The 13628-nt window shown below is 44.7% G+C and overlaps 1 protein-coding gene across 15 annotated transcripts in view; it reads right to left on the bottom strand.

Annotated features, from left to right (window-relative positions):
• SORBS1 (sorbin and SH3 domain containing 1) overlaps positions 1 to 13628 on the bottom strand; it is an 80633-nt gene that overhangs the window by 7800 nt on the left and 59205 nt on the right. For 9 of the 15 annotated variants that reach the window (XM_059821476.1, XM_059821480.1, XM_059821482.1 and 6 more), the window contains 7 exons: positions 12211 to 12378; positions 10715 to 10761; positions 8892 to 9006; positions 8659 to 8784; positions 7391 to 7585; positions 4746 to 5471; positions 3303 to 3419 (listed from right to left, as the gene is read on the bottom strand). In XM_059821476.1, the coding sequence (XP_059677459.1) occupies positions 3303 to 3419; positions 4746 to 5471; positions 7391 to 7585; positions 8659 to 8784; positions 8892 to 9006; positions 10715 to 10761; positions 12211 to 12378 (1494 nt within the window). The remainder of the gene's footprint in view (positions 1 to 3302; positions 3420 to 4745; positions 5472 to 7390; positions 7586 to 8658; positions 8785 to 8891; positions 9007 to 10714; positions 10762 to 12210; positions 12379 to 13628) is intronic. The other 6 variants (XM_059821485.1, XM_059821486.1, XM_059821487.1 and 3 more) reach the window with 3 other exon arrangements.

The raw sequence follows: 13628 nt of genomic DNA, 5'->3' as shown, positions 1-13628 counted from the left end.
AAGTATAAAAAAGAGAGGTACCCCCAAAACACTGAGCCAGGCCTGCTGCTGCTGGAGGTAATCTGAGGGCCCTAAAAGCGACCAAGTATTCACAACCTCTGAGGACAATTCAACTGCTACCCCCTCAGTCACACTACATGCTTTGTTAAGACTAAGTGAATAAATTTAAGTAGGTGCTTAAGTGTCTATGTCTCCATGTCTACAGACTATACAAATATGCGGTACAGTCAGTCCTGAAGCACAGCTGGCCACTGTTTCCACCTCATACGGAGTTTGAGGATGGATCTAAAGAGCACCACAGGTTTGTAAGAATACCAGAAAAAGGTTCTATGTTAAGAGCCTAGAAAAGCCCTGAGGCAGGTTTTAACTGTTAGGAAGAAAGATGCTGGGGCTGCTCAATAGTGCTCTCTCTGCTCCTAGCGAAGTCAAGTGTCATCAGTGTGTCTATCCATTGCAGCTCTCGTTTACATGTCTTCTTCCATTCCTTTCTGGTGGCAGTTAAAGGACTACATAAGCAAAGAGAAAGCTAAGCAGAACAGACTAACAGACAAACAAGACAGACAGACAAATCGGTATCCCCTCAGAGAAGGGCACACATCAGCGGTGATGCTCCCACACGTGAATGGAGAACCATGAGCAAGGAGGACTCCCCAGCCCAGCTGGAAGACAAAAGGAAAACCTCCACACACACCAAGCCCCAGCTCTGGTGAAAGTGAGGGGAAAGCTGGCCAAAGAGCTCTCACAAAGAACACCAAAAAGGCTACAGTGTGGAGCAGCGTGACTTAAAGGCTGTCAAAGTCAATGGAAAGACTCCCCAGCCCCTGGATCAGAAGCTGAAGGCTGTGTCTACAGCAGAAAAAATGCATCTCCCGCGGGGAGCAGGTACCAACGCCTGCTGCAGGCTGTGCAGCTCTGGCTTGGACAATAAACGTGCTGGGGAGAAACACTGCCGTGCTGAACCTGTGGAGCAGCAGAAAAACACTGGAGGGGATAAAAGCTTACCTTGCAGGTGGTGCTAAGTAATGACCATACTAAATAAGCGTAGCTGGTCTGTGTTGGGGAACATGGGGTCTGAGCATCCTCCTCATATGCTCTCCTCTCTACTAGCACAAAGCAGGTGAAATTACTCACCACTCTGCCTGAGTGGTTTTGTACAAGTGGGAAGGAGCAGACAGCCCCTCACCAACATCCCTCACACTGCCAGGTGATGCAGGGACCCTTGTCCAGCCAATCCTGCCTTCCCCACCCCACGGCCAGCTGCAGTCTGGCCCCAGGGCCAAAGCTGCTGCACTGCTCACACACTTCCTAGCACCACCGCTGGCTGTCACTCTAATAGAACCTTCGAGCAAAATAGGAATTAAACCAGAAAATTTCTGAGGGTCCCCTGAAATAAATTAATTTGATAGATTACATTACTGCTTAATATAATATTTTACAGATAATTGGTTTCAATATTCCAGTAAGTTATACTTGAAATATCTTTCACATGCTGTGGGGTTGTTCTTTTTTCTTTTTAGTTTGGCCTGTGAAACTAAAGGAAATAGCTAAAAAAGCCATTGCACTTTATATTATTACTTAACGGAACAGGCAAGAACACAGTCCTTACCGAAGCCCTGTACCAAAGGGGTCTTAAACCAGCAAAAAACCCTGGATCAGAATTTAATAACTGGGGAGGTTCTCTATAATGAGAAAGAAAACTAAAATTCAAAATGGTAAAATACCTCAAACATCAGGGATGGACAGTAACAGAAACAAAAAGCAAATGTAAATTCTCATTTCCATGCCTACTAAGTGCTTTTTGCATTTAATTAAAGTCAATGAAAAGATGACAGATTTTTTGAAAAGGCCTCCAGGGTACAACCTGCAATTCTGCTGAAGCCATCAGCCTTTGTATGGATCATGCAGGTGATGAGAAGTCATTTGCACATATAAATACCGCTCGTGCTTCCTAAACAACTGTAGACCCAGAGCTGGAAAGGAGGTCAAGACAACTGATAATGTCATGCACAGTTTTAACTTGACAGTGACAATGCTTTGATTGTCAAAGCATATAAAACATAAATTTTGGCTTGACTTCGACTCCAAAGAAAGGCCACAGGGTCCTATTACAACCCGGTGCAACATCCATAATAGAACTGTGTGCTAGTCAGCACTTAGGAGAATCAGCTTGCCGAAAATGTGGCTCTTTGCTCCTGCTCTTTTGAATCGCACACATCCAGTGCAAGCACTAGCAGGACAGCAGATTAGAGGTCAGGAGAAAGGCCAACACAGAAAACTTCTGTGGATTTTTAACATGAGCAGAATAGGTATCCTATTGGACTCAGATGTTGAAACTGAAAGGGAAGTAGGAGGTGGTTGTTCAGTAAAACATTGTGCAAGCTCACGACCGGAGGCAAATGAGGTAAGTAAAGGTAACAGAAAAATTCCAGGGTTAAAGCTGTATCTCGCTCTCATAAACTGATCAAGAAAATAAGTAATTGGCAACTACTTCCCACACTTACCCTGCATGAGCAGCCTGCCTGGTTCAAAGATTGCTCCCCCAATACTCATCACTACACAGTCAGTCCAGTTTTTGCTAGCTGTGAGCTTTCTGCTTCAAATATTGCCATCTTGTGGAAGCTGCCTGGAAGGACTGACCGGACACCAGCAGCTGCAAGCACTGCTCGTTCCTGGACCCTGGACATCCCAGCCACACAGTGCTGAGGCCAAATTGGTTATGCTGCACAGACCCTACTGCGTGCCTCTTTAGAGACGCTGCTCTCAGCAACAGAGCTGAGAATCTCTGAAACCTACTTGAGAAGGCTGGAACAGGTCCCTGACATTGTGGATACCAAGTTGTGTATGCCTTACCCCCCAGCTCTGAGACACTCAAACCCTCAATCCTGATCTCAGGTGGTTAAACAAAACCTGAACCAAAGCATCTCGCACTACATCATTCCCGCTAACAGGGCCACCGATACTGCCTTATAATGCAGTTGAGCTGCAGGAACTCAAGATCAGAACTAAATAAGCCCTGGGTTAATTAGAAAATCAGATCCTCAGCTGGTACAAACTGGCAGAACTCCAGACTTGAGCTATGCGGATTTGCACCAGCTAAAGACTTTGCCCATACCTGCCCTTCTGCACAGCCTGGAAGTAATTTTAATTTTATTTTTTTTTTAAAATAAAAATTCTGAATTAAATGACAGGAGAAATATCTCACCTGTGGAATCAATGAATGGCTAAACAAGCATATGACAAAGCAATGGCATGGCAAGGAAACAACTCTAAGTAATGGAAGAGTAATCAGCAAAGATGATTACCTGTGGCTTATTGACTCTGTGTGTAAGTCTGGGAGGTGGCTGTGTTGTGACAGTAGAGGAAGAGAGGGCAGAGGAAGAGATAGGAGCAGATGAAGAGAATGCTTTTGCGTCTGCAGTCTTTTGAAGAAAAGAAAGGTTGGTCAGCTTGGCACACACTCTCTTATCACAATCACTGCTAGTGATAAGAGCATCTACTATCCAGTAAATCTGATGCACACACAGCAAACATAACTCCATGCAAGGGCAAGTGCAGTTTCCAGTTGGTTTGTCTGAGCTGACCACCTCATTCTTTTTTAAACATGCAGGTTATGCCTGTAAAAAATGCTACTAAAAATACATCCAGATGGTAAAAGCACAGTCTTTATACAGCTTTCAATACACTTCTGGTTATGATTCAAGAAGAAATCAAACAATTTGTAATAAGGTTTCCCAGTGTGAAATGTGTCATCTTAGAAACCCTAGTTCCTCGTTATTTAACATTGGCTAGATGGGGTATGTCATGGAGACTATCGCAGTGCATCCAAGACAGTATTTAGAATACTATGATTCTGAGCTCTCTGAACTTCCACTCTTGTACAAGGTAGCATGGGGGTGCTGTCATGTATTTTGGCTGGCTGTAGCCCACAATGGAGCCCAAATCAACTGAGAGCTGCAAAGTAAGGCAGATCTCTTATACCAAAACCAGGGGCAAACTTAGGTTGTAGATGCTACTGGAGGGTTCCCCCAGGTTCCTTCTCATTGTAACATACAGCTACATATAACTAAAAACTCTTGGGGAAAAATATCACTAGGTCTAATTGCCATTTGTGGCTGGACCCTTTCACATCATTTTGGAAATGCAAAGGTTATAATTCCACTCAATGCATAGATAACAATCAAGCCTCCATGACTCAGTCATGCACATCCCAGACTAAGGTTCACTAAACCACAGGTTCCAGGATCAACAGGGGACAGCTTTTGTGATTCTGGAAGCCAGGCTGACGTTTACAAGGCTTTTCAGTCCTTGGCTTTAGAGGAACAAATAAATCCTATCACCAAAGATGAACCATTGCACACTGGAAAATCTCTGAATAGCAAGGAATTGCCTGTATTCTACACAGTGAGGTATATGGGCATGAGGCCTGTGTGATACATTCATCTGACACATCTGGTAATAGCCACTATCTGGGACAATAACCCCATTAGACATGACCAACTGAGTCAGTCCTGTGTTGTTATCTATTCTAAAATAATTTTGACTACACTGCTCCTGAGTCCTCTTCTAAAACTTTTTGATCTGCTATCCAGTGAATGCCACTGGTGACCCCTGGAAGGTGGTCTTGGGATCATCAGAATGACATGTGGCAGCCACTGGCTTTGCCTGGCCAGCAGAGCAGCACAAACCTCAACACACCAGTTAAAATCAGGGATTCAGAGCAGCACACACACATGCAAGAGAAGTACCTTCTTTTCCCCGCTTTGAAACTTTCCCAGATCACCTTTCCTCACGCCTCTTTTCTCTGTTTTACCTCCCTGCACAATAGCCATTAGCTCCTGACACAACTGGTTGTCCTCAGAGGAACCCACAGGTCTCTTTTCTGGGCTCACACGCATGTCTAGTTGGGATGGTTTCAGGCAGCGCTCGACAGAGACCTTGGGAACAGCATGAGCACCCTGCTCGGGGTTGCTGCCCTCTCTAGTCTTTTGGAGCCAGGCGTGGCTGGCAGTGGTGTCACGCTGCTCTGTGAGGACGCTTTCGGGGCTCTCCACTGCCCAGCGAGGGGAGTTAGAGTAGCTCACGCTGGGAGAAGGGGAGCCAACAAACTTTTCTTCGCTTTGTGGAGTGGCCTGATAGAAACTGCGAGCAGAGGACTGAGGTCTGGATGAGTAAGAGGGCAATGGGGATTTAATAGACCTGGGAGTCGAGGAGCCAGAGAGATGAGAATGGTGGAGGCTGACCGAGGGGGAAGGGCTGGCTGCAGCGGAAGGCGAGAGATAGTCAGTGTGAGGGAGGGAGGCTTCAGGCAGAGGAGGCAATGGAGGAGTTATGGCAGGAGTGGTGCTAGGAGACACTCCCACCGTCAGAGCAATCCACTCAGATGTGACCGCCTGCACCTCTGGAGATAAGGCGCGGCGCGCGAAAGGCAAAGGCGGAGGAGTTGGTGTGTGGAGCAGCTCAGAGCTGGGAGACTTGAAGGAGACAAAAGCAGGAGAGAAAAAGAAAGAAATGAATAAAAAAATAGTAGAGGAAAAATACAAAATGACTGAGCAAAAGTAAAAGGAGAGAGAGCGAGTGTGGAGAGGAGCAGATCTGTGACCAAGCATGGTGCATAAGTTTTCCACAGACAGGTGCACCATGTTGGAGAACGTGCTGTCCACAGCTACTCCAACCATGGAGTCCAGTCTGTATCTGTGCTACTAATACCCTTCTCCAGCCTTTGCCTGGATCCCAGACACAACACATCTTGTGGAAGACCTTAGACTTCATACCATATGCTGTAAGTCCCTCAGGGAGCAACTAAAGCCACCATCCATGATGGCAGCATGCAGCATTTGACTGGCCTGGCAGTAATAGCTGGGGCCCAAGCAGCTCACACTGTGGACCCAGTCAGAATTCACTGCTGCAATGAATTTTAAATGTATGCAACTCTAGCATGAGCAATACCTGCTCCTCAAGAAACTTGCATTGCTGAAGCCGTGGAGGAGAAAGGGATCAAAGAAGCCAGCTGTGACTATTTGGTCTTTAGGTGATTAAAGTAGGTCCTATGTTTATAAAGGCAGAACACACTACCGAGTTCTGCCCTTACCTATTACCACCAGCAACATCAGAGAGATCAGCTACATTAGCACTGATCGGAGTGTTTCTCAGTCCTCTGCCAAGTTAGGGAAACAAGTAAGGGAGAGAATTGATTTACTAGGGGAGGAATCAAAAGAATAGCAAAGGAAACAAAAAAAGGGTGGATACAATCCCTTCCATCAAAGGGAAAAGCTTGCAGAGAGCTGGTGGCAGACAGGCCACAGCTATGGAGAGACTGCCAAGCTCAAACAGAAAAGCTCAGCTGAGGTCCACTTTGACAGGGAACCCCAAACAAGCAACAAGTCTTTCCTCTTTACACAGTGGCTAAGAATAAAACCACTCCTTTTAGGGAAGGTCTAGACAGACACCAGGCATGAGCCATGGAAGCCTTTCCCATCCATCCTGTACCATATATCCCTTCCTCCCAATCCCAATTCTCCACTTTTGTTCCTTGCAGTCTTGACCTCGGAATGACCTTGCTTCGGCCCAGTGGGCGAGAGAGGGATGCACCAGAACTTCATGGCCACAACCCAGATTCCTATGCTGACCTTCAAGCATGAGTATTTGCAGGATGAGAGCAAAACAAAGGGATTTAGAGACTCACTGCCTCCCTGATACATTTTCCATGGCAAACATTCTGGGATCCCCATACAATTACCTGCTGCCATTTTGATACCTGTTTTGAACTGCAGTATGGTTTATAGTAAAACTAATATTCATGGAAGATCCCAGACTGGCCTGCTCTCAAAACCTGAGCATATTTAGCACCGATTTCAAATAATACAGGCTGTTCTCCTGACCCTGTCTCCCAAAACCTTGGTCGTGAGCTGGAACATTTAGGAGTAAGTATACAGCTTGATTCAAGCTGACATAATGACTCCTACAGACTGTAACAGTCTGTGACGTCCTTTTAATAGTCATAAAAAAAAAAAAATCACTCATCACAGTGGAGGTCTGTAAAGTGTAAACACGTACTCAGGAGGAGCTGGATCACCAATTCATTCCATCTCTGGCAGTGGAATTTATTCAGATGGTTCACAGTAGCCCTTTCAACCTAGCCTGAATTCAAGCTACAGATCAGAGATGAAAAGCTGAGTCTCCAAATCCCCAAATGACCTGTTCATTAACCTTTCCGGTAAATGAAACATCACCTTTTCCTGCAATTGCAGCATACTGCAGGGAGCACATGGCTTTTACTGCACAAACCAGTAGTCTTAGCTACAGCTTTTTTCAGCTATTGCTTCTTAGACAGCAATGGCAACATCCCTCTGTTCTGCAAGGTGCTGTACTGGGCTGCATCTAGTCCAAATACCTGTGGTGAAGCTGTCATGCTGCGGTTAGGGGAGAGGGACATTGGTGGGTCAGGATAGTCGATGGCATTCTTGACCACTGGCCGTTTGAGCACATCCACATAAGTGACAGGGAAGATGCCTTGGCGACTGGTGCCAGAGATTTTTCCTTCATACCAATTCTCATCCACTCGTCGAATCAACGTGATCCTTTCACCCTATGGGAAGGAATAACGCAGTCCTGACTTTAACATATTTCATCATTCCAAAGCAGATTACATTTTTAATTTTGCTGCAGCTGACTTAAAACAATCGGTGGCTCTCAGCCTCCCCTGTTTTCCAGTTATGTGGTCCTAACCCTAACCTCTTGGTGGGAATGATATTTTTCAGTTCAGAGGAGGAGGAAATGCAGATCTTCTGGTGCTGATTCGGGCTGTCTGCAGACTCAGTTATGCTCACTTAGTTATGCTCACATTTTCAAGACCCTACTTGCTAAAGCCTGTTAAAAAAGATGGAAAGCAGCAGTTTCAGGCTGATCACGAGACTCGCAAGAGTATGAGGTGTACAGGGAGTATGCACAGGTCTGCAATTTAAACTAGGTCTCTCAATGCTTTCTCCTGTCTTGCTGACAAATGAAGTGACTTCCAGATCCTTAATATAAACTGTAAGCCCCATCTTCACGTAAAATTAAAAGAGAAGACAGAAAAGATCTAATCTGAGCATCAAAACAGAAAGCTGGTTGAGATGGAGAAATGCTGCTACTTAATCTAAATATGACTGATTTTGCTCTGAACAGCCATTACACAACCCATTCCTATCCCTTTGCTCTGCAGTCAGGTCTAGCCAGTCACTTCGATACCACAGAGCCTCGGTTGTCTGCTCAATGATTTGGCTTGTAGTACGGAGGAAGGTGAACCCAGTTTCCTTCTTTTCTGTATCGCCATTCTCATGTGACTGTGTGCATCTCCACTGGAGAGAATCAGACTGGAGATGTGCCACCAAATATCTAATTTGCGTTGCAGAGCCAGGCTTTCAGCACTTGTGCTCGAAGCATGTTCTCAGCTAGCCCCAAGGAAGCAACTGGTACTTCTTGCATCAGCCTACCTGCAACACTCTCACTGCAATGCACTACATAATGACTATGGAGTAAAAGCATGGGTGATGAGAAGGAATCCTTCCTGAACACGGAGTTTATCTTATCGGAGCTTTCGTTTAGAAATTGCAAGTTACTAGTGTTAAAAAACTTCAGCATTTGTCTGGATTCAATTCAACAGCACAACAAAAATCCTACCTTTCTGAAGGACATTTCCACTTGGGTATCCCCATTGAAGTTGAACTTAGCAATAGCATCTCCATATTCCAATACTTGCAATGGTGATGGCTTTTTGGGCTGAGCTTTCTCAGCTGGTGGGAGGAGCTAAAATGAACAAACAGAATCAAATGAGTCACATACAAAAAGCACATAAACTCGTCACTGGCAGAAAGGGAGTGGGCAAAGAGAGCACCTGCAAGGAAAGCAGCTACCTCTATGTATGATCGTGGGAAGATGCCAACTCTGCCATGGTGTTCACCTTCATACCAGTTCTGGTCAATCTGCTTGTAAATGTAAACAATATCTCCTTTTTGCAGAGGAAGTTCCCTGTTAACAACACAAGCACTCCATCAGAACTTCACTGGAGAGCAGACATGTTCTTTTTCTGTCCAGCAATCCCTAGGTACACCAAGGTCTGCATCAGCCCTGTTGATTCAAATCATGCTCCACCCACAGTGAAAGCTGTATGTTGAGAATTACCCTGTTCATATCGTGATGTGCAGGGACTCTCTTGCTCTTTGGCCATCCTGTCAAAAAAGCTGGCCTATGAGGGCCCTACTAACCACACACCCTGCAGCAGCAATGGAGTCAGGCTCAAGCAAAAGATGCTGCTGGCTGCTTTCCATGTTGGATATGGTGAGCAGTGCTCAATTCCTGTTTTGAAACAGGTCATGTCACAACTGCCTTCCAAAGAGACACATGATTTTAATAGAAGCTAGTTTGCTGATTAGATGAACCCCCTCACATGCCAATGTTGATCCTGCAACGATTACACTTCTGGTCAACCTGTGGTTGTGCAACCACTGACCTCACCTGGGCTAACAATTGGGATTTCAATCTACAGTCTTCAGTGCTAAAATTATGAATGTCTGCAGCTTGAGGAACTCCCACTGTGGGCAGCTTGTACAAGGCTCATAAACCCACTACTTGGATTCCCACAGGAAAACAACCAACAAGGCATTTCCTAACATTTTTCACAAGCTCTCCTTTACTTTTGTCCAGCACCCTGGTAAGTTCTGCTCAAGGGACACAACAGTTACACCTTACACCTGCCTCAGTTTTATTACAGGTGCTGGGGAGATGCTGTGTAAATCATTACAAATCATCACCTATAGAACATATAACAAAATATTCCCAGGACATTAGCACCTGAGAAGAAAAACAGCAGGTCCTTCACTGAATTCTGTTCTTCTTTCTTCCCCCCCCAGCAATGTTAAAATGAGAGCTTCTCCAGGCTCATGCAGTGGGAAAGGCCTTCCAGGCCTTCTCTTCACAGCAGCGTTCCCCAGAAAGAACGAGTAGCGCTGTGTGATCCACCCGAGGTGAACAGGGCTCAGAGGTACAATAACGCCACCAGACACCTTCGCTGGTGTATCCACAGTCGTCAGGGGAACAGTGACCACTCTGTACCCCCATAGGTTCTGAATCAGGAAAATCCTGAGTCAAGGGCCCACCTACATTCTTAAAGATGGGCATCTGTTAAGTCCTTTGCTGACTTTGGGCTATGCTTACCACAGTGAAAAGGATGCTGCTGTTCTGCATATCTATGTTCTTCTGACCATCTGTATGGCAGATTCACACAGTGAGCTACTAACACACTTCTTCCAGTCCTAAATCGGAGCACAACCAGGGATGTTATGCAGGGGAATCCCTTCCGTCTCCAGCAAGGGCAGTGACAGAAAAATCTCACCCAGCCACCCTACTTACAAGGCATGAGGAGGAACATCAGCAAGAGCACTCTACCACGGCTCCACCCATCCTCAGAGCAGAATGTTTACTTGTTCCAGTAAAGGTGGCAGGTTTGCCCCAAAAATCACGTGGAATACAGATGCACTTTTCCTAAAGGTCCTTTACAGGTTACAACCTGAAAGATTCATACTACTTTTTCCCACCTTACTATGGACACCTTGCTTTGAGTTGCTGGAAAGGCACTCCCCAAACATTAATCCAAATGCATGACACTTCATAAGTGCTGCATCTTAGGGGAAAAGGCAGAGGAAGCATATTCAAGACAGTAGTAACAAACTGTACTTACTTTAGCGTCTGTGCTTTAAAGTCAAACTTGGCTCTAGCAGGTCTCATCTAGAGATCAAAACAATCATCACATTAAAAAAATAATTAGGTTTTCAACCCTCTTCTGAGAAAATGCACCCAAACTCTTCTATAGCTAACATTAGTCTGGGGAGGAAATCGAATGCAGGTATTCTGCTACAAGCTTGTGTGCAACTGAAACTACAGTGCAAATATGCTGGATGGGTCTCTCCCACCAGGGCAAAAAGTGCCAACTTCTGGTATAACAGTAATTAAGAGCTTTACAGGAAATGGATTTAACAGCAGCAAACTTTTAAATGTGACAAACCCTACTGAATGAAAGCTGCTCCAGTAACTACAGTTACTGGGGCTCCGGGACCAAATTTCCCTTGACATGTGAATGGAAAAGCAAAATTTACTAGCTGGGAGAAAAACAGTAGGATTTTATTTGATGTGGTTCTTATTGATTATTACCTGGCCCTACTGAATCCTGCAATATGACCCAGGTATTCTGTATAAATTGGTAGGAAAGAGACAAAGGTGAGGAGGAAATATGAATAAATTAAGCACGTGTCTAAAAAAACGTCTTTAGTGGCTATAAAGCCAAAGAGGACAGAGGACATTGGCAGCAGGCCTAGGCTTTAATGTTTGATTTACTTGGCTGATTTTCTAATGGCCACAAAATATTTAGACGATTTTAAAGTCATTTCGGTAATAGAGCATAAAATAAGAAGTAGTCACATCCATGTGGCACCAGAGCATTTGAAACTACATAAACAAAGGGCAGACAAACATACTCCATCCACGTGGTGACCACCTCACCCACCGCTGCAGTGCAGCACCTCTGGGGAAACAGAGCCGCTGTGAAGAGCCCCAGCAGCAATCCCTAAGGCAGGAAACAGCATTCGGCCAGGACACCTGGATTGGCAGCCAGCCCTCAGGAAAACTGCCTTGGGCTCATGGGAAAACCATCTACCTCCTCCTTTGTCTCCTTCAGAAAGACCTATCAGGTCGTAGGCGGTGAAACATGCTGAGAGTTTTTCCAATTTTTTCTAAAGAACATTATGCATCTTTCAAGAGGAGAAGAAACAATCTATTTATAAAAAAACCTATGAGACAGTCACATGGCCAGGATCAACAAGACATGAAGTTTCTAAGGGCAAGGCACAGGCAAGAAGACAACGTAGCAATATGATGCAAAAGATGTAGAATGCCTTTGATTCACTAAAAGTAGCTGATATTTAAAGGCATGCATCACAGGTGTGCACCAGCAATTCTCAGCAGGCATGCTTTAACATATGCAGCTTGGTATAGAGATATCGATTAATTCACCAGGCACAAGAGTCAAAGCAGATCTAAATGAAGGCAGAATGGGAAAGGGGAAGGTGGAAAAAAACCAGACGACATTCTCTGAAGAGCTAATGTCGGCCTAAAGCACAACACTGTGAGAGGCAAATATTGCTTTGGGTCAAGCAGCAGACTGAGGTAACTAAAACAGACCTCTGACCCAGATTTCCTCTTTGCTGTATCGTCTACATTTAGGAGGTCCCCAAATCGCTCATTAGTGATAAACTGATGGTGCGTTGGAATAACCCCTGTGTGCCTTCTAGCTGCAATATCAGCTTCTTCTTGCTCGCGTTTAAGCCGTCTCTGGTCCTCTAAAAGTTTCTGCCATAAAATTGCATAAAATGGGCAGTAAATCATCTAGTTAAGGGCATTCAAAAGCTGCCATAAATGTGACTTAAATAAAATTTCTGAGGTCCCAGCAAATAGCCAGGATTTTACAGTTCAACATAAAATACTGATTCTACTAATTACACAATACCCTTTCATTTTGCAGTCACAGAAAGTACATCACCATTATGGCATAACTGAAATCCAGCTCATACAGAGGATCTGATCCAAAGCTGATGGAAGTCAACAAGGAATTGGCCGGGTCCTGTGAGCTTCTAAAAAGACTGCTGATAATACAGAGGGAAGATCCAAACCCCCTTCAACCAACAAGGAGTTTCTCTCATTGACTTCCAAGAGACCTGAATCAGCCTCACAGGTAAGTTCTGACGCACCAAACTCCCCCGAGCTTTGCAAGGAGCTTGGGAGAGTGCCTAACCACCTTCGGGTATCAGGTTCTCCCACACTTCCTTTGGGCTCATGTACTACACTTCGTAAAATAAAGTAAATATACCCCAAAGAATTATTTTGGACTTCTGAAGCCTCTGGCACACTAATGGAAATGTGCATTCTTGAGTACCTGGGCAGAAGGATTCTTCCACCTTTTGGGGCTGACTGTAGGCTGAAGACTGTTCAGCTTTATGCTAACTCATTTGAAGCCAGCAGGTCTTAGTGAATTCAGAGTTTTGCTCTTACACGAGTTTTCGTGCTGGATTTTGGAAGTGGGGGGATTACTAACTGTTTCATGGGAGAAGACAGCAAAAATGTATTTTTCACATAGGAATTAAGAGCAGGTTTTACCATATATCAAAGCACACATAAACTTTATTTGAACTCAGAAAATTAACACTAAAAATACAGTATTTTTTTTCCCCAGGCAGTGAAAATTAACAGCTTCCTGGGAAGCAATCACTTTATAACTTCTTTAACTCAGCTTGAATACAGTCAGTGCTGAAAAGTCTATGTGCCTTTCCTATTATTTCAGCTTGTGCCAGTGTTGCCCAGCTGTTTTGAAAAGGACTGCTATATTCTGTCATCAGCAACTTGAGACACCATAAAGCATTATAGTTTGCACTGGGAGGAAACTTCACACTTTCTGGTAACTTAAAATATCTTACATTTGCTGTTCAAAACCTGAGGACCCCCACAAGAAAAATACTGTTCTCAGCAGTTTGATTAATACTGACTCAAGTGGCTTGCTTGGAGAACAGTAAGACCTTAACCCACTTACAGAATAACCATTTCAT

Source organism: Gavia stellata, chromosome 9 (genome assembly GCF_030936135.1).
Source record: "Gavia stellata isolate bGavSte3 chromosome 9, bGavSte3.hap2, whole genome shotgun sequence".
Lineage (NCBI taxonomy): Eukaryota > Metazoa > Chordata > Aves > Gaviiformes > Gaviidae > Gavia > Gavia stellata.
Note: the sequence above shows the minus strand (reverse complement) of the source record. Positions and strands in the feature narration are given on the sequence as shown.